Source organism: Psittacula echo (assembly GCF_963264785.1).
Source record: "Psittacula echo genome assembly, chromosome: 2".
Taxonomy (NCBI): Eukaryota; Metazoa; Chordata; class Aves; order Psittaciformes; family Psittacidae; genus Psittacula; species Psittacula echo.
Genome location: NC_137737.1, coordinates 131,696,005 through 131,716,650, shown reverse-complemented (window position 1 = coordinate 131,716,650; position 20,646 = coordinate 131,696,005). Strand labels below are relative to the sequence as shown.

Sequence of the window (20,646 nt, the reverse complement as noted above, 5' to 3'; positions counted from 1 at the left end):
AGGTTTTGTAGGTTTATGTTCAACACATTGTCTCAATGCCTACACCTTAGACTTCAGGTCTTGCAGTAAAATGTTTCTTGCTATGAAATGTCATGAAAAGATTAATTCTGACTACAGAAAAAGTGTTCTATTTAGTAGTGTCAAGTAGCGTAGTAAAGCAGCAGCCTTTCAACATGCATATAAGCACATTGAACAAATAATACTGTAGGCTGCAGCCTGTTTTATGAGAAGTTTCACTGGCATGCAAAGCTGTGTCAAGTCTGTCTAGAACAAGTGGTCTTAGTTTTCTTGCTTTATAGAATATGAATGTTTTAGAATTGCACATACCTTGTTAATACTATAGAAATTATGAATGTTAAGTGATACTTCTCCAACTATATTTATATTTACCAGTTTGTTTTGCATGCAAGTGGAGTGCCTTGGCTCTTGTTACGTTACTGTGTATAACTGAAGGATTTGTTGGGGGGTTTTTTTGTGTTACAAGCTCATATTTGATTTCTGAACACTTTTCATTATAGTTATTTAAGCTGATGAAAGTTAATAAAAATTACAGGAATTATTTGTTCAGATAAGTTAGAAATTTAAGTGATGCTTGCATTGATATTTTGATTATGTGTGCAGTGGTGAAATCTCAGGATTATTCTTCCACCATGGGAATATAGATAAATTATTAAAATAGCTGTGCTGGTGTAGTTTTGGCTGTTAACCATTTCTGTAAAGTTGCTAGAGACAGCTGTCATAAAATTCTGGTGTCCAAGGGCTAGCCCACTTTATTACAGAGTGGTTGATGTTGGAAGAGGCCTCTTGAGATCATCTAGTCCAGCCCTTCTGCTTGAGCAAAGTCATCTGCTGCAGCTTGCCCAGGACCATGTCCAGTCAGGTTTAAATATTCTGCAGAGTATTCACAACCTCTCTGTGCAGCCAGCTCCAGTGTTTGATCACTGCCACAGTAAAAAAGTGGTTTCTGTGTTCAGATTGAATTTCCTGGATCTTTATTTGTGCCCATTGTCTCCTGTCCTGTCAGTGGGCACCACTGAGAAGTCCGGGTCTCTCTTCTTCATTCCCTCCCATTGATAAGATCACCCTGAACCTTCTCTTCTCCAGACTGAAGAGTTCCAGCTCAGTCCTCTTTATCACATGAAAGATGCTTAAGCCCCTTAATTATCTTTGTTTATGATATTTGAATCCTGAGACCTGAGGTCCTGGTGGACAACAAGCTGGAGCTGAGTCAGGTCCCTCCCTGACTGCACCTCAACACTCACAGGTGCAACCTGTCAGGTCCCATGGACTTAAGTATGTCCAGTTTGTCTTGTCCCCCAACAGTGAGGATAAGTTTGTCTTCCCCTTCCTTGTCTTTTCCTCTGGTTGCAGAGGTCTGGGATTCCTGAAGGCTAGTCTTAACAATGAAGACAGGCAAAGATGGCATCGAGTACCTTAACCTTTTTGGTGTGATTCAAGTTCACTCACTCAATTTGGAAGCAGGTCCATTGTTTCACTGATCTTCCTTTTGTTAATTATATACTTGTAGAATCCTTTCTTGTTTCTTCTCACATGCCTTGCCAAGTTCAGCTCCAGGTTGGCCTTCACTTTCTTAGCCTTATCCCTGTAAGATCAGACAGCAGCCCTGTACTCCTACTGGGTCACCTCTGCATGCTTCCACCACTAGTACACTGGCTTTTTACATCTGAGTTAGGAGTTCCTTGCTCATCCTTACAGGCCTCTTGCAACCTTTGCTTGACTTCCTGCTTGTTGATCTAGACCTTTATTGAGCTTGAAGGTGGTGATGCTTGAACAGCAGCTAGTTCTCCTGGACAGCTGTTCTCTCCAAGGTGTTTTCCCATGGCTTCTTCCTTCCAAGCAGATTTGTGAAGAGATTAAAGTCTGCTCACCTGAAATCCATGGTTGTCCTGCTTTTTGCCCCACTTCTGCCTGTTAAGGATCCTGAACTACTACATATCAGAAATACTTGTACATATCCCTTGCCTTTTTCTTTCTCCAAACAATGTGCAAGTACAGGACAAGCACTGTGGTTCACATACATATTCCTGGAGTTCATTTTTAAAGGTATCGCAAAAATTACTTCTGTTACGACTTACCCATATTTTGCAATTCTTTTTATGATAACAGTATCTTCATTTTGGTTTGTGTCTATTCTATTAATCCATGTTTTTTTGGCATCATACCTTTGGTAACTGTTTCCACAGGTCCTTTGCCAGCCATCTGTGTTTCATGGTCCACTGAAGAAGGAAACAAAGCTCTTTTCCAGCTGTCCTAGTTCTGTTACTCTTTCAGGACTTTAAGGGAAAATTGGTCCCACCTGGGTATTAGAATTGTACAGACTCCAGGTGTTCAGCTCTCCAAGGAGCAAGATTACAGACAATTTCCTGATAGCTCGTCTTCAGCTTTGGTTCACCTTTCTGCTATTACAGGCATCCTTCAGAATATACTGTTTTCTTACTCGGTTTTGAACAGTGACTTCCTTCCTTTGGGTAGCTGATACACAAATTGCAGCTAGAGATGAGTTTTTACAAAAGGCTTTGTTCAGTTCTGGTATAGAAAAATGAAACAGTTTCCAACACCTGTGGATTATTTTTTTGTTGTTGTTGTTATTCTGTGAATAGGGAAATTTGCATGTGGATAAAATCTAAAAGTAGAAGCCATATAATTTAATTGTATTTTTAAGGAAATAATGGTTACCTTTCATTTTGGCCACGATCAACCTTAATAGTTTTACAAAATACACTGGAAGTCACTTAATTGGCTTGGATGAAACCGGATGACTGCTTAACCAGACTGATTGCTAAAGCAATCACTAAAAATGCTGGGTGAAGAATGGATTGCATGCCATGTGCTTGGCTCTACTAGATGTGAATAAAGCTGCGGTTTAACTGATGGTTGGTCTTCAGTGCCTGGCAACAAAGATACATTTGCTGTCTGAGTCAATAAAATAAATCAGAACTCAATGCAAAAAAAAAAAAATAATTTTTTTTTGATTGAAAAACACTGGATTTTTTTGAATTCTGTAATTACAGGAAAACTTAGCATTTACAAGAAGTCGGTAAGTCTGCTTCAGTTAACACAAAGAATAGTATCTTCTTGATACCTCATTTTACAACTTTAGGAAAATGGTGTCTTAACAACATTGTTCTTAATTGAGCTCATATAAAAGTTTGTATTCAGAGGACTCTGAATTAGTGGTTAGTTGCATGTAATGTTAAGCCAAGAAAGCCTCATGCATGGGTCTTATTTAGTGAGAACATGTAAATTATTAAATCAGAATTGTCATTACTGGTGGTAGACATGCTGTTTCCAGTAATAGATCAGCAGGCTCTGTGCCAACGCTTCCATCACTTCCTGCATTCGGTGGTTGCTGCATTACCCGTTGGCTCTTCACATTAAGTTCTGGGATTGCTCACTGGTCAAATTTGCCAGGATGTACTACATAGATGTGTCATGCTTAGCAGGGTAACAAAACATACTTATCATGGTTGAGTAGTTAGTCTTGTTAGCATTTAATTTAAAAATTATTTTATATTGGTCTTCTGACTAATGGTTTCATATTAGTAACAGGTGTTTGATACAGAGCTGGAAAACTTTGTCTTTATTGTGGGAGGAACATGCACTTTATCCTAATACTCCTAGAATCTCGGGAATAATTTTTGGGTGGCATGGTTTAGTGTGAGGTGTCCCTGCCCATGGTAGGGGGGTAGGAACTAGATGATCTTAAGGTCCTTTCCAGCCCTAACTGTTCTATGATTCTATGATTCTATTCTAATTAAATGCTTTAAAATTGACTTCTGAGTCATGTGAAAGCAAAGCTTATATGAGGGGAAATGGGAGCAGGGAGTTCAGCTGATGTTCCATATAGGTGGAACATTACAAAGGTTCAAAATTAGGGAAGGCACATGAAAGGCAAGAAGGCTCTTTCTAAAATTTCTCTTGTGTAAATTATTTGTGTTGCAGTTTAGCATAATAAATTCATTGTTCAAAACGAAGCAGCATTGTTTTATTGATGACAGAACTTTTTTTTTCAAGTTTATATAACTCTTTATAATAATACAAAGAAAAGCAGGTACAATTCTGTTACAGGTTGGTATTTCTAAAGGAAAAATAATCAAGACAGTCCACTGAAGTTAAAAGGAAGATGTTCTTAAATTTGTCTTTTAGGCTTTCTGTGAAACTCTGGAGGAAACAAATTACCGTCTACAAAAAGAACTGCTCGAGAAACAAAGGGAGGTTGAGTCACTGAAGAAATTGTTACATGAAAAGCAACTTCATATAGATGCTGTTGAAAGAAGGATTAGGTATGTAGAAATGTCATGGGTTTTAGGAGTTTCTTTCCATGGAGACTTTTTCTCTATATAGTCACAAGCGCTAGCTTTAACTGTGTTCTTGGAAACAATTTTCCCTACGTAACCACACACAAAGCACTATTTTCAGTAGGCTCTTTCTCATATGCTGGCTAAATAGCTGTTGTTTAGTACAAATGACTGAGAAGCTGTTGTCCCATCTTTTCGCTCTAAAAGTAATTACTTTCCCTGTTTGATGACAAAAGTTATGACTTAATGCTGGCGTAAATAATGGAATAGTCAATAAAAATGAAATAACTTGCATTTGGCTAAAACACCACAATAGGAAATTCTGTGTGACTAAAATAAGAAGGCATGAGTAGCAAAAGAAGATTTTTTTTCAGTGCTTTTCCTGAAGACAAACACCTTGAAAGCTTCCCAGACACTTAAATTATTGAAAGTCAGCCAAGTAGTGTCTACTGTCTTGATGGAAAATAACTGTGATTTTTAGTTGCAGAAAGTACAAGTAAATCCATGATCCTTGTTTAAGAACTTCTGTTTGTCTGATGGCAATTTCACACAAAATAAAAAGATCTCTTTTTGGCCTCACTGAAGTGGAATTTTGATCTGATGGCCCAAAAGAATTAAGGATCTTCTGCCTGTATATTCTTAAGGAAGGGTATCTAGAATGTATATGAGGTAGGAGAGGACAGTCAACAAGGCATCAGACTTGTAGTCCTTTACATATGCTGGATTTGGCCTAAACATGGGCCAGTAATCATGTTAGAGAATACTGTTGAGGTATTACTTAAAATGTATGCATTAAAGTGAAACTATAGAAACAGTAGTAGTTAGAGTAATTTTAAAAGGGAGTGAAATATAGTAGTATCACTTTCAAAACAAAATTGTTCACAAGCTTTTCTTTCCAATTTAGGTGGCAGCTTTCAGCACTAAATAAATACATGTTTTCCCCAAAGAGCAATACTTTGGAAACAAATTTATTTTGTATATATACTTTTTTTTTTTTTTCAAAGTTTTGCACACCCGTATTTCTCTTTGTAGCCAGGCGAGTCAGGCTGCCAATGTGTCTTGCTGTTAAGAAAAAGTTATTTTCTTGAGCATAGAATCACAGATTGGTTTGGATTGGAGGGGACCTTACAGTTCATCTAGATCCAATTCCCCCTGCCAGAGACAAGAACATCTTCCACTAGACCAGGTTCTTCAAAGCCCCACCCAACCTGGAGTTTGAACACTTCCAGGGATGGAGCATCCACAACTTCCCATTGATTATTAATGGAAAAATGTACTGCTCCAAAATTTAGTATGTGAATCTATAAAGTTACAATGAGAAACTTGGGAAATTGTTGAAGAAATCTTTTTCCCAAACTGGCTTTCTTCCTTCTGTGTTTTGGCTATAATCCTTCTGCCATTTAGGCAACGTGTGTGGCTTAGATCATCTGCTTGTAATTTCTTACCTAAAGTCATAATCACTCCTCTGGGACTTGAATTTTGTAAAGCTACTAAATTGTGTTCCAACCAGAGGATTTAATTTAGTGTAGGAATAAGCAACTAGAGCAAATAAACTGTTTAAATAGCTATCCAGTGCAAGCCCTGCATCCCTGTAGTGATAAAAGAAATGAGACATGTAGGAGTGAGATTGATATGTTCCCAGAAACTGCGAAGTTTAATCAAACAGCTTTTCGGTGATGAATGTTCGCTGTATGGATTGATGGTACTCTCTTCTTATTTGTTGTAGGGATTTATCTTTAGGAAAAATGACTCGTCAAATGTCAGGAGAAGGAAGTGAGTGCAGTGGTGAGGTGGAGTCTTCTGCAGTAGAAGCAGACCAGGGTACCCTGGGTGAGGACAGCTGGTAAATACTTTTTTTTTTTTTTTTTTTTTTTTCTTAAAGTATGTTTTTAAATGCTTGCTCTCACATGAATCCTGCACAGCTGAGGAATTCAGCATTTTAATGCATCTCTCTGATGCATAAAGGCTTTCAGGATAGATAATTTTAGATCTGGAGTAAGTGATAACATTTATAAAGCTTGTTCAACTTACATGGATTGACAGCATAAAATTACTGTGGAGAATCATGTTTGTTTCCATTTGACAAAGCTTATTATTGATCTGTTGTTGCAGCTCAGATAAAGAGAACCATGATGCATGCTGGAGTGGCTCTTTGCCTGAAAATTCTGTACCAGAAATTGAAGTTGCTGAAGTAGCATATACTGCTGATGAAGAAGAATAGATCAGTAGCAGCTGCTGGTACCTGGGAAAGCTTCATGTTTGGGACATACTCTTTGGGTAGGGTATAGAGTAGCTGTGAGGAATTTACAGCAAAGAGCAAGAATGCACATATTGAATGTTTACATAAATCTTTACGAATTATTAACATAAGAAATATACCCATTGCTGCTTTGATTTCAGTTTTTATCTAGCCTTTATATATTTAATATATTAAAGTCTAATAAGGGCTAAAATCAGCTGAAGTTTAGATAGCCAAATTGTGTATGTACACTGACTTCCCTAGCCGGGTGACAAAAGCTTCACATTGAATCACCAACCGTCTAACTAGCATGTCATCTGTTGCCACTTATGTGACACACTTGATGTGTTCATCTGTTCGGTATTTGTGGTTTCATATTCTTATAGCCATAAATTAATGTTTGTTGAAGTAAAAACAGACTCATCTTTTGCTTAATAAGAGTGTAGAATATGCTGGTTTTAAATTCTAAAGTTGAAGGATATTTCTCTGGAAATTTTAATCCAATGCAATAGGAACCCTGACAGTACCAAGAGAAGAGTACTTACGAAATGGGATTGTAGTTGGACATCTTAAGAAGCCTGGTCATTTTTGCTGAAGGAACTAATACGAGACCCCCAAAACACTGTGTATTTTCATCCCAAGAGAGCATGCTGTAATACTTTTGTTTGGTAATGCTGCTTTGAAAATCTGGGATACCTTTGCTATATACCCATGTAACAATAAAATCAGTGAGTTTGCCTTTTACTTGGAACACTACCTCTTACCATCTTGTTAATGCATTCAAGTTTGTTTAAAAATATTCCAGATTTTGTGGAGGTTATTGAAAGACTTGTAAAGAAGCCATATCTTTTTCCTGCACAGTTCATAACTAGATTGAATCTAGTTGCAATGTATTTTTGTTTCAATATATTGTACACATGGGGATAATTCTACATGTGTTCTATAGCCTATTTTTCAAAATGTATTAAGACAGGAGATGCACTTTATAATTAAAACTCCATTGTGCCAAGTTTAGTTGGCTAATTGGTTGAGAAAGGGTAGTTGCAGGGAGAGGATTATGTAGTGCCTTTTTGTATTTTACTTGTTCATTACTGCAGAATTTTGTTACAGTGCTCTGGGTCAGTTCTGTGGAACCTTTGATACAGCTTGTTTTCTGTTCTTCACTTATTTACTGAAAGTGCCTTGTTTTATTCTGCTTTTTCAATAGGAAGAATGCTGTTTTGTTTTAATCTGTTTCTTTTCACCCTATACCACCCACATTGCTGTTTAATGTTGTCAATATGCAGTGTCTTTGTGCTGGAGTTTTCAAAGGGAGCTTTGTACTTTAGGCTGTGCATACAATGACCTTTATGCAGAACTGTATAAACCTTCCTGGTGAAATAAAGCTATGGATAAAACACCTGTCATCTTTTTTCCATTGTAGGAAAAAAGTTCAATGCCTTGTCTAATAAAGGATAAAAATACTATTACAGACATTTTTACCTCAGTGATTTCCTACAGTTACTCTTTGGTCTATGTTCTGTTTGTACCAAAAATGTCTGCATGAAAAAGAATGCGAATGCTGTAATGACACCAGAAAACTTGCTGTACTTGAAGATTAAAAAGGAGCTGATCTTTTTTTAATATTCTACATGAATCCTCACAGATGTCAAGTGAACTCAATAAAGTTTTGACACCTTATTGAGAATTCATGAAATCTTTTTGTCAAACATCACTTACATACTTGAAGACTGAACTGTATATTTTAAAGTAATGTTAGGAGGGAAGGTGAAACTGCAGAACATAAAGCCAGGTTGGATGGGCCTTTGGGCAACCTCCTCTAGTGGAAGGTTGCCCTGCCCATGGCAGGGGGTTGGAACAGGATGATCTTAAAGTACTTTCCAGCCCAAACCGTTCTGTGATTCTATAAATGTATTTAAAACATTGAAAAGGTACTTGGGGTCATACATGCTAGGTGTTTTCTAGAGTACTTCAGGTAAATCTGTAAACCTAGTCACTAAAGAAAGCATTAATATAACTTACAGTTCAGTCATGAGAGAACAAAGGAATGGAAATTTTGTTGTGTCTTTAAGGCTTGTAAGATATTTTGCTGATCCAGAATATTTAATAACATGAACAGACATTTATGTTTAAAGGAATCTTGATTTTTAATGAAACTAAGCTGAAAAATGTGCATTTGTTCAGCAGTCATGTGATATCACTTGGCGTATGTCACTGGTTAATACATGATTTTCCTGCCCCAAAAAGGACATGTACAACTTGAGGTGTACAACCCACAGTGCCCTTGAACACTCTGATCAAGGGGTGTTCATCTCATATTGATTTTTTTCTGGTGCACTTGCTCCCATTCTGGCACTATTTTCCACCCACTTCCTCTCATTTCAGTTGCTGCTGCAGTTTTAGTTCAGAAGCAGCCAACTTTCAATTATTTCATTCATGAGAATGTGACAGTGCAGTCTCTGCTCTTCACAAGGAGCAGAGAGGATTCAGACTGGAATTGTAGCAGAGTGAGCTGATTACAAGAATTGCACTTTGTTCTTTTCTGTGGTAGCTAAATCATTCCAAAGGTAATTGTTTTAATAGTTCAGCCACTGAATTACGACGTTGGTTTTTCCCTTAGTGTTAGATTTTAACACATTGTATCCAGCTTAACCTTACTGGTTTAAATTTTTAAATACATCTTTAATAATCTGGCAGGATTTTTTCTCCTCCAAAGCACTTGCAATTTGCCCACGCCACTTCTAAATCAGTTAAAATGCTGACTAGTATTGACTCAAGAATGAGCCCTATAAAACTCCCGCTTTGTACCTTTCCCACTGCAACAGCTGCTGGTTTCTGTGAGTACAGCAATCCCATTGAACCAGCTCAAGGAAGGGAGCAAATTCACTAATCCACCAAACTGCACTTGACAGCTGTAGGAGAGAACAGCCTACATCGAGTGTTTTCCAGTAGGCTATTGTCCTCACCTCCTTGTGTTAAGCAACAAAGAGATGCAATGGGACTGTTGCAATGGTCATAGTTGCAGGGAAAAGGGACATGGAAAGCTCCTGCTTTAGGCTCTGTCTGTCCTAAATTGGTTTCCCTCTGTGCCTCTGAGTAGACCATGAAGTAGTTTGATTTTTTGCTCTGTGGTTTCTGTTCCTTTGATGAGATGTAGCTCTGAAGCAGTAGCAATTATGCTGCCAGAAAGTTTCATTTCTAGTAGAGCTGATAACAAATGCAACTTTCTGAAGGAAGTCTTAGGTGGTTTGGTTTGGTTTGGGGTTCTTTTTCCTATGCTACAGCTGGCTCTAATACACAGTTCTGGAGGAGGAATTCTGAAGAGTCTCAAGTTGCTGCTGCTGCAATAATTTCTGATTTCTTTTAAGAAATGTCAGGTAACACAGGTAAGTAGTTCAAGGTCAGGAATCACCAAGGAAGGGAAGAATCTTGTAGGAATCACTCCCTTTACAGAATACCAGCTCTAGGGGTCTTTCTTCTTACCATTCCTTTCTACATTTCAGCTAAATCTTTGTGTCAGAGATCAGTGCATTCAGATTGCCAGATAGAGCCAACATTCAAAGCTACACACGTACTTTTCCTGTGAGGAAAAGGACTTGCTTTAAAGGGATGCTGGGTAACTGAACTACATCCTCACATCCATTGGTTTTTTTAACTTTGAACCTGGAGAACTGATAGTGCAGCTGTATCCAAAGCACGTCTCTCTTCAACAGTCTGTGTTCAGGATGAGCAGTCTCCATGTACTGACCAGGGGAGTCCTTTGTCTACATTTTTATTTCTCATCTTCATCGCATTTTAAATGCATAGGATCCTAACCTCCTAGCTGAAGGAGAAGATGACAGAGGGAGGGGAAAGCCAGATGAGAGAGAGGGACTTGCCTTGTCCGTACTTTACACTCCAGGATTTTTTCCCCTTCAAAAGTGAAAATTCATTCAATTGTTTGCGCACCAGAATTGTTTCCCCACTAAATGTTGGTTTCTGTGTTGTGAGTGGTTTAGGTTCTGTGCTATCTCAACCCATTCAGAAACCACTTTCTAAGGTTTCATCTTTCTCAGCACTAATGTTCTTGTGCAGTCCCTCCTTGTGCTAACCTTTATCCTCACCTTGTTTCAAAGGGCAACCTTTTGTATTCAGTCCTTCTCAGGTTGTGTGTTGCAAGGAAAACAACTGAGCTAAGGCTGTTGTTAAAGGTTTCCAATCTTCTGTCAAAGTTTGACTTATCTTCTATTTCTGATGCAACTGTGTTCTTATCTTGTAATAGATATAAATGACAAACATCATTCCCCCTTAGAGTAACAGTGACTGTTTGCCATCTATATTCCACTGTTAGCTTATAGATTGTTCTGCAGTTGTTTATCTTGGGTGTTATACTGGAATAGGAAATGTTTCTCTTGAAATTTCTCCTTGGGCTGATGAAGTCAGAACTGTTCTGATGGTTCTTCCAGAATCAGGAAAAGACTGTCACAAGATGTGTCCAAGCATAACTGCATACATGACATATGGAGAATATTTTTATTCTGGTGGGCGCATTTTAAAGCCTGAAACTGCATTCTTTATCAGCATCATAAAGTGATACTCAAATTGAAGGATCCTGTTTAACAAGGGTCAGCCAGGCTTACATTTTGGCTGCCCAGAGCACAGGATGTGCACAGACAGGGTGTTTCTGAAAGACAAGCATTTCTCACTGTTATGGCGAGGTAAGGGGAAGGCTGAAGGAAACACAAATGGCCAAAATTACCAAGGCCTCAAATGTAACTCTCTTTAGCTGGATACATCAAAAAGCCTAATGCGTAGGTCATTCTTATTTAACCAATAATGAACAATGTTAGCATGAAGTCTTTCTGCAACAGAACAGCACCGGATGGTAAAATTATAATACAGGAAAGCTTATGATGTTCTAGCTCAACTGGCAAAGCTGCTCCCTTTTTATACCTTTAACCTCCAACCAACAGGCAGAAAGTAGTCTGCAATGCATGTCTCGTGTGACACAGATCCTCACCCTCTTCCTGTCCCTGTCCCTGTGACTTGTGCCTTTTCTATCACATTAAGGTATCGCAGCATCCAGCCCAGGCTGGAGTTCTGGTATGGCTTGTAAAGATCTCAAGCTGCAAGCAGTGGCTCCGGAGAAAGAGGAGACTTGGAAGTGGGAGTGCCAACCTTGAGTAATAATTTAGCTCTCAAAAGTGCTGTCACTGCTGGCCAGAGCCGAACCCTTTGGCTTCAGGAGACAGGAACATGCATCATCAGAGGAGAGATCACCCCCCACAGTGCAGAAACCACCAGCATGGGTCTTCTGCCAGTGGGTGTTGTTGCTCATCTGATTAGAGCACTGTCCTTACAAATGGGATTCTGGGCTCAACTCCCAGTGCTGGCCGAGACTCATCTGTCTTGAGGGAAGTTAGCAGGTTCTGCACAGCCCTTTGTTAAGCATTCAGGAGTAGTACTCCAACCTGTGTTTTCATGTGTTTCAACACAATCTTCATGGAGACCTTTTTACCCGTTTTAAGCTCTTTATCTTAAATGCTTGCTGATCTATACTCAGCACTTCCATGACTTGAGAACCATCAGGGTGCTCTCCAAATAATGAGTTTGTCCTCACTTTTTTTCCCTGAGAGATGTGTGTCATATTTCCTTCTGCTTTGCAAATAGGGAAAATGAGGAAGAAAGCAATTACGTGATTCACCCTAATTGCACAGTAAGTCAGTTGGTGTAGCCCTAGTGTTACTGCTGATCCTGTAGACTTGTCAGCAGGTTAAAATTAGACGATTCGCTGATCCAGTGAGGCTGCTGTCTGTGCACTACAGGAACTGTGTCTTGGGATATCTCACCTGGGTTTCAAGTAGGTCTGAATATCCTTGCTCATAAATTATTAGCTTCTAGATTTCATAATATTCCTTTCTTCTACCAGTTCAAACTGAAAACACTAGGACATTTGTACTGATGGGATGGAGAAACAAGCCTGTGCTCTCTGAACCCCTGTGGATTAATGCTTTTCATCTAGAAGAAACCACAGCTGCCACAGCTATTGCATGGAAATGTTGAGGATGGTTACAAAATGCTTCTCATTTGTTAATGTGGGTTTGTAAAGCATTGCTCATCTGGCAAGTGCCTAATGGGAGAAGGTTGAACACTGACCTTTCAAGATCTCATTACTGTTTTACATGATAGATAGATAGATAGATAGATAGATGAATAAATGTAGTTTAAGAAGCAGCTGCAATGAGTGGAAAACCTCCTACTAGATCTCTCCTCCCACATTTCTATGTCTCTTCCCTAGAAGTTCCCAGCATTTCTGATAACCAGGTTACAGGGTGGATAGCTTGTGATGTGTGTGGGGGGGGTTCTCCCTTTCCCCCTCATTCTGTAGCATAAATGCGCTTGTTACAGGGATAAGCAGAGGCATCAGGCAAGAGATCTGCCCTATTTTGGCAGCTGCTTTGTACATTTAGAGAAAGTCTTGCCCTGATAAGTTTATTTTTTGCGTGTTAATGTGCGCTGTTAATTTAGAACTCTTATCACATGCTTGTAGGATAATGTGAGCCTAACAAAACCATTGTGCGGTTCTTCTTAGATTCCACTTGGGCAGGGGGATAATAACTTGTGTGGGAAGAGGTAGGTGAGAAAACCATCTTGTTCTATGTAATCTTTTGAAAAACAATTAAATGAGCCATTCAATAAGATGCTGATGTGCATGTGGAGGTGGTGTTTCTGCTTACGTGTACAGAAGAGCCCAGCATAAAGCAGCTTGTTGTGGAGATCACTGCTTTTTCATCTCACACCCATCAGATCTGAACCAAACATCACTCCTTAAATAGGCAATTAAAAATAAGTAAAGAATACTGTGAAATTACTGTGCAAAGTAATGTGTTATGAAGGAGTATTAAACAATGAACATTTAACCTCAACCCTCCTGTGAGTTAACCTAAGAAACAGAACATAGGCAAATCATTACTTTTATCTGTCTGCTGTCTGGATGCTGTAGTTAACTGCTGGCATCCTCTGTGAGACTGGCGCTTCGATTCTGAATCTGGAAAGACACAAGGAGAGCAACATCTTTCACTTCTCAAATGATGTGAGTTACACAAGACCCATGATCTTCCAAAGGTCAGAGCACAAGATCCCTTCTCTGAACAAAGAAGCTGCTCTGTTCCGCTCTTGTGAATCAGCTGTTGGCTCAGATTTCAGTTTATTCAGACACGGTATGTGCTCTAGACAAAGTCTCAGGCTACATAAATTAATCTCAACTACTCATCACTTCCCCTCCCCCCATCATTTTTCTTCTGCTATTGTCTTCTTTGTGAAATGAAACCTTTCTGACCAACCACAAGTGTCTGATACAACCTCTAGATAAGATCAGGTGTCAGTTAGTGCCATTACAAGCCTTTTCCAGAACCTCTTGGTCGTTGAAGGAGGATTTTTTTCTTAGCTCAGGAAACAAAATTGATCAGCCACATTTTGCTGACAGAGCTTGCAAAGCATTGGGAGCTGAAGGTTTTAACCTGAGAAGTGTGAGGTGGTTTCTGCTACCCACATCCAGCTACTACCTTCTGAATCCCTGCATTACAGCCATGGGAAGGTCAGAGGTAACATAACCTGTTTCACTTGTGCAGCCGTATGCAGTTTCCACTGCATCTGGTTTTGTTTTAGCAGAAATTACCTGAGCCAAAGGCAGCTTTTCTTTTAACCTGCTCTTGCAAGCAAATCGGTGTTTGCCACTGCATCATTGCTAGCGCAGCCAAAATACTCTAGCAGCCTCTTGGTCCAGATCTGAAGGGTTTTTCCTCTCAAGCTGCTGCTTGTGCAGTGTAAAAAATGTTTGCAAAGCACAGTGAAAGAATCAAAGCACTATCTATATGATTTATGCTCCTTATCCTTGATATTCTCCTATTATGGTTCTTCAGGAACATTTCTTCAGGAAGAACATTTGATAGTGCCTTACTTTAGGTGCTCTTATAGTACCTGAAGGGGCTACAGGAGATGCTCCAGAGCACAGCAATACTTGTTCCAGTGTCGTATCAGTTGTTCTGGAGTGCTCAGTAAACAACTCCAGTCACACACAGATCCCACACTAGAACAACCAACTGGGCTGCAGAGTTTATTCCTTACTGGGCAAAGGGCCTAAACCCAGCTCAGCTCTGCTGTGTAGCCAGTTCCAAAATGGGGCTGATCTGCTGAACGTGTCAGCTCAGACTGAGTTTCCTTTGACAAATAAGACCTCTCCTTCTAGGTAAAATTACCTTTTAAGATCCAAATCCTCAATAAAAGTAGTGATTCATTCTACACCTGAACCTCCTCAGCAGCCTCAAAACCAACAGTTGCAATACCTTCCTGTAGACATTTCTCCGTGTTCCCCCCTTAACCCAATGAAGCACTGCCATTACCACACAACTACAGACATGCACTGAACTCTAGCAAGGGCTGAGAGACACAGGCTTGACTGAGAAATCCCTCTTCACAGTTCAGCATCCTCAGCTTGTTGTGATGACACCCAGCTTGCAGTTGGTCACTGCAAACCACAATTTCCTGAACCAGTATTAAAGAGTTTGAGTCCCTTCATCATGCTGGGCTGAACTTCTCTTCCAAAATGGGTACCTTTAACTGATTTAACATTTAACTGATTTAATGCTCCAATTTGTCATGGAGTGAGTGTGTGAAGAGCGGGCTGATAAACTTCTTCATGAAGGCTTGCTTCTGAGGTCCTACTGACCTGCATGTTTGCAAGTCCAGAGCAGGGAACCAAGCTGTGTGTCAAGGTGGCTACAGAGCAGCTTGCGGGGAAGGTAACAGAACAGAGGCCAGAAAAGCAGCTGAGAAGGTGGATTAGTATTTAGAAGCACATTTTAGCTTTGAAAAAGTAGGGATTTGGGGGAAAGTCAGAGGGTTCCCCCCCCTTTTGAGCAGCACTTCCAAGCAGGCCCTTTTCCCTCCAGCACAAGCAGTAAGACTGAAACCAGGTCCTAGTGCGAAACACAGCCTTCTGAGCCCGTTGGTGTTTACTGCTGTACGCTGAATCCAGAGCTCCTCCTGGAGGTCCGAAGAGTCCAAGCCATACTGCTGATACAGCTCATCACTGCTGCTTGCCCCGAACAGCGGAGCACCAACCACTCCATGTACGTACAGTGTGTATACAACAGGTATATCCTATAGGATATATACATACAATAGGATATATATACACAATAGGATAATTACAGTAATCTTACATACACCTATATGCAGGCAGTCCTAGCTGACTTCAGTTAGTTCAACAGCTTCACCAAGCTACCTTTGGCAAGCTGAACCCAAGCACAAAAGTAAAGATAATAAATCTATTTACACACTAAATATATTTGAAGAGTTACATTCCTCCTTTATTTTTTTGAGGAAAGGGTGCTTAACTCAGGGGGTGGGGGTAATTAAGGCGGGATGTCCATATAAATCCTACTAGAACCTACAAAACACTCCTCACCCAGTCAGACGGTACATCTTTGAAAGCTGATGTCATAGCAATGAGAAGTATTGAGACTCATTACCTCCATGGGAAAAGTCAGCTAACTCAGACCAATTAGCCTCCCACCTCTTCTATTAAATTTAGCTCACTCGCAAATCACAGATCCTCAATTTAGACACACATTGCTATTCAACGTGTGCCTAGCTGGGGGACAGAGGGAAGTCAGCTAAGCATAGAAGTAGAACACAAAAACATGAAGGACGTGTAGTGTGCAGGAGAGGGGAGCAGGGAAGCTCAGAGGCCATGGTGCCATTCGAGTTGTACAGGGGTGTTTAGAAATTTCTAGCACATACCAACATTTTACAACTCCATCTGTTACACTGCAGCTATTGATCCCAAGAGTTCAGTGATGGCCAGGTAATTACTTGTTGATAACAAAACAATAAACCACTTAAACCGTGATCAGTCACATGAACAAGGCAGGTTTTCCCTACAGTGCATATCTGACTGGACAGTGCTACAATGGTGGGCCTTGTAATGGTCTCTGCAACAGGGACAGATGTGAAAAAATATGCCAGCTATATTAGACTTCTAGTATTTGCCATGTCTTAAGATGTTCAGGCTATTCCCTGCTGTTCAATCACTTTTGAGACTAAAGCTTGCTCCTTATGTTTCTAAAATAATAATTTAGGTTCTACATCAGGAAAACCTGAGATTTTCTCATCAGAAACACTCCCCATCTCTGCCCATCCTGCCCACCCACCCACAGCTGTACACACAGCTGCATGTGGACATACTGTAATAGTCCCCAGAGGTTTTGTGATGAAGGCTTTAGGCTCCATAAAGAGGTAAAGATGAGGTGCTCAAGCAGTTAAACCCTCTCCACATCAGATAATGAATGTTGGTCTTAAGTCACTGCTCCAACACTGTATACATGTGCAAATATACATGCATGCACACACAGAAAGTGTGAAATGCTATGTACACGCACTTTTAGTTTAAGATTCTAATGAGCTGCATTAAAAAGTGCATTATTTTATTTGCTTCAATTCAGCCTTGCCTATAGTAATTTTTCTTTTTCATGTTTAAAAGACCTGTCTATTCTTCCTTTCCACTATGGGCTGGAAAGTGAAATACATACATTTATGAAACAATGAAGAGATCATGGGTTGGGGGGTGGGGAAGTGAAGTAGGTATTTTGGACACGTTAAAATAAAAGAAGCGCTTGCTAAACAACTGTTAAGTGTGAAGGAATGCAGCCCAAAAACCACAGCATATGCTGTTTGGGTTTTTTATTGTCTGGTTGTTTTTTTAAACCATACCACCTTCAAAGAATTCCTGGATTCTAGCCTGATGATGGAAGATTAATACATTAAAACAATATTTCCTAATACCCAATATCCTCTAAAGAGCACTGTATCCTAATGACAGTGTAAGGAGAGTACTTACAGTCTTGCCTGATAGGAAAATAAATTTAATACAATCATATAAGACAAATATGACACCAAAATACTTATTTACAGCTTATATATATATTAACTCTCTTTTCACTGATACATTTCCCCCCCTTTTAAAGATATCCAGATTAAAAACATCCAAGCCTGTTCAGAGAAGAAAACCTTCTCAAAACAAATAAACAAAAAAGGAAGCAGCTATAGTACACCATCTGCTGCCAGTCCTCTTGTAAAATATGTTCCAGTAAATAGACAGTACATTTATAGCAATATGTTGACACTGTTCACTCTCATCTGCTTACATACTAAACAAATATCATCTTGGCACGAAGAGAGACGTTCAAAGAAGGAAGAGCCATTTATCACACTGTCATCTGAATTTATGAAGGAGAGAGCCACCACCTCAGCTGAATTAAACCCCTAGAACCCCTCTGCTTTTGAAGAAAACCCATCACCTACTGCCTCCCAGACAAACCTGTCAACAAGCACTCCTGTTCTGGAGACCCATGCTATATTTTGGTGTGTACACATGCCCACAGCATCTCTTGAGTATAGCTTCAACCAACCACTCACATCCTAGCCTATAAACTGGTATGGGACTCTCTCCTCCAGAGCCACCAATCACCACACACAGGCTTTTATGGAAGCTCATCTGAATGACCAGTTTATTTTCTTCACCCTTCACAAATCTTGTTCCTACAGCGTCTGGTCTGAAATCAATAAGCTGAAGACACTCGAAGTTTCCCAGGACCAACACTTGGCCAAAACATGGCTGAAGGTCAGCAGCCAGATGCTAGTCTGCAAAGGAGAAGACTTTGCCTAGATTTCTTCACCCTTGCAGAGTGTTCCCATGGAAAGTTCTTACATAAAACAGCAGGTCCACATTTTCCAAAGCAGACTGAAAATCACTTTAGTTTCAAACTGGAAGCTTAGAAACCTATTTTGGCTAGGTTGTAGAGCACTTTAAATATATCAAGTGCTATGTGAAGTCCCAAGTATTGGAGAACTACTAATTCGACCAAGAACAGATGCTAGAAGCCAACTTTTCCAAGCTAAGCACAAGGACTATGTTGGTATGGCCTCACATTTAGAATACTGTATGTGTCCGCAGGCACACAGCCAGCCTCACACAGTAGTGCAATCAGTGTACATTAATACTTTCTGTACCCAGTTCAGAGACTTGCATAAACTGCATACCTTGAAAACAGGATTCCAGCCAAAAGGATTAGCAATTGGATTCTAAGTAACTCCAAATACTTGTTATTTTATTAAATATCCCTGCTCTCAGCTGGCATCTCATCCTGAATACCAGCAAGCATTAAAACTGAGGAACATTTTGTAGTCCTTGATTTCCTACTGAGAGTTCAAAATGTATTTTTAAATTTAAGGCAGGCTGGGGTTTGTTGGGTTTTTTTGTGGTTTTGTTTGCTTGTTAAAAAAAAAGAAATTAAAAATTGCATAGTTCCAGGTTTTCTCCACTCAGCAGAAAGGAACAATTTTTCTGGTGCCTCCAAACCTTGGGACAGAATTAACACACTTGTGTTTTTTCCAAGTAAGAAATGCATCCAAAGTAAAGTGGCAAAGCTTGATTCTCCTCTCAAATGGATGCAAACCAAAAGCAATTCCACTACAGAGAATAAAAAAGTCCTGAAAAACTGAATCTCTCCACAGGGTTTGTAAATGTGGTGTTTTATCCATGAACTCAAGTTGAAAGGTTCTGAGCACGCCAGCATGCCATGTCCAGAAACACACATTAGCTTACACTTAACCTAAAATCTAAGAAGCTGAAGCCTATTGCAGCCTATCAAAGCTGAACACCCAGCACATCATAGCCTAAAGCCCACAGCAGAAGGGGTCAGTCTTCCACTGAAACAGAACTACAGAAACCCAGTCTCTCACTATACCCCAAGTGGTTCATTCATCAGTAAATTTAAATTAATACAAAAACAAGAAGAGTGATGGATGTCACTCTGCTTCCCACATTCCTTGGAACTCCACAGTGTTTTACTATTTCCGCGTGACTGACAGCAGCATACTAGCATAGAGCTTAAGTTTCATTTAATAGAATTTCTTGGTACAAAGCAGCCTATTCAATTCTTGTTTTGTATTAGAACAGTGATTTCTCTATATATGTAGTAGTTTAGCACTCAGAGTGGCTTTTTTTCCTCAAGCTATAAAGTTGTCGGTTGGACAGTAACACATCAACTTTACAACTAACCCAGAATCAGCTTTTAACCAGGGTTAAAAAGGCATTTTGCATGCAACATGCTGGTATTATTTCCATTCAGAAATTGAGTAAGAAAAAAGAACTGAATGCTCAGAAGATTATTTTGAAATTGTATAATTAAAAATGTGTTACTAATTGCTTGGAGGATGGGTATTATCATACAAAGTAAAGACTCAGCCTAGAAAGACACAGTAGAGTAAAACAAAGGAAGGTCAAATCTCTTCCGGATCTTTGTCAGGGTTAGCAGAAATCAGTTTTCTTTGGCAGAGATCTATAAGAACTTGGACATTTAATCTTCCCCAATCACTGTAAAACTGTTCTTTAACCAAGGAGGAAACAGTTCAAAATACAATTCAACCTGACCTACAGAAGCGCAGGGGATATTGTGGCCAAAGTTAAACCAAAAATACCTATCCCACTTCAAAAACCTACAGAAGAGTCTCCTCTTAATATCTAGGTCACCATAAATTGCTCCAGGCAGACTGTTTAAATCTCCATGTCTAAATGAATGGCTATTAGATCTTGGGCTCAAACGAACTTGCAAGTCAGGACATGTTTAAAGCTTCTTTGCTAATATTCAAATAGTCTGAACCAAATAACCCTCTAGGATAGGGCCTTAATGACTTTAACTTTTGCATTTCAACAAATCCAGCTGTGTGTGAGGTACATAGGTTTCACAAACCAGCCAGACATAGTACAACATCACCTAACAAAAACTGATACTAATAACAAAAAAAAAATCTCTGGCCAAGGCTGAAAAAAAGTTTGATGCTTGGAGTTATGGCAACTATTGCATTTTTTAATTGTTTATTTTTAAACTAGTTTTGTAATACGGCAGTAACACTATTCTTAGCAAGACTGGCCATAAAAAAACAGCCTTCACGAAATGAAACCACAGTATATCGGTAGTTATAAAACAGCTTTACAGCTCTGCACATCTGCACTATACTGTTCAGTGCTATAAAAAGACCATGGTC

At 39.5% G+C, this 20,646-nt stretch overlaps 1 protein-coding gene across 3 annotated transcripts in view; it reads left to right on the top strand.

The window, feature by feature from the left end:
* SNX16 (sorting nexin 16) overlaps nt 1–8,195 on the top strand; it is a 29,264-nt gene extending 21,069 nt beyond the window's left edge. For all 3 annotated transcript variants that reach the window (XM_080610296.1, XM_080610298.1, XM_080610297.1), the window contains exons 6-8: nt 4,168–4,304; nt 6,046–6,162; nt 6,432–8,195. In XM_080610296.1, the coding sequence (XP_080466422.1) occupies nt 4,168–4,304; nt 6,046–6,162; nt 6,432–6,540 (363 nt within the window). In that variant the 3' untranslated portion in view covers nt 6,541–8,195. The remainder of the gene's footprint in view (nt 1–4,167; nt 4,305–6,045; nt 6,163–6,431) is intronic.
* Nucleotides 8,196–20,646: the final 12,451 nt, after the last annotated feature.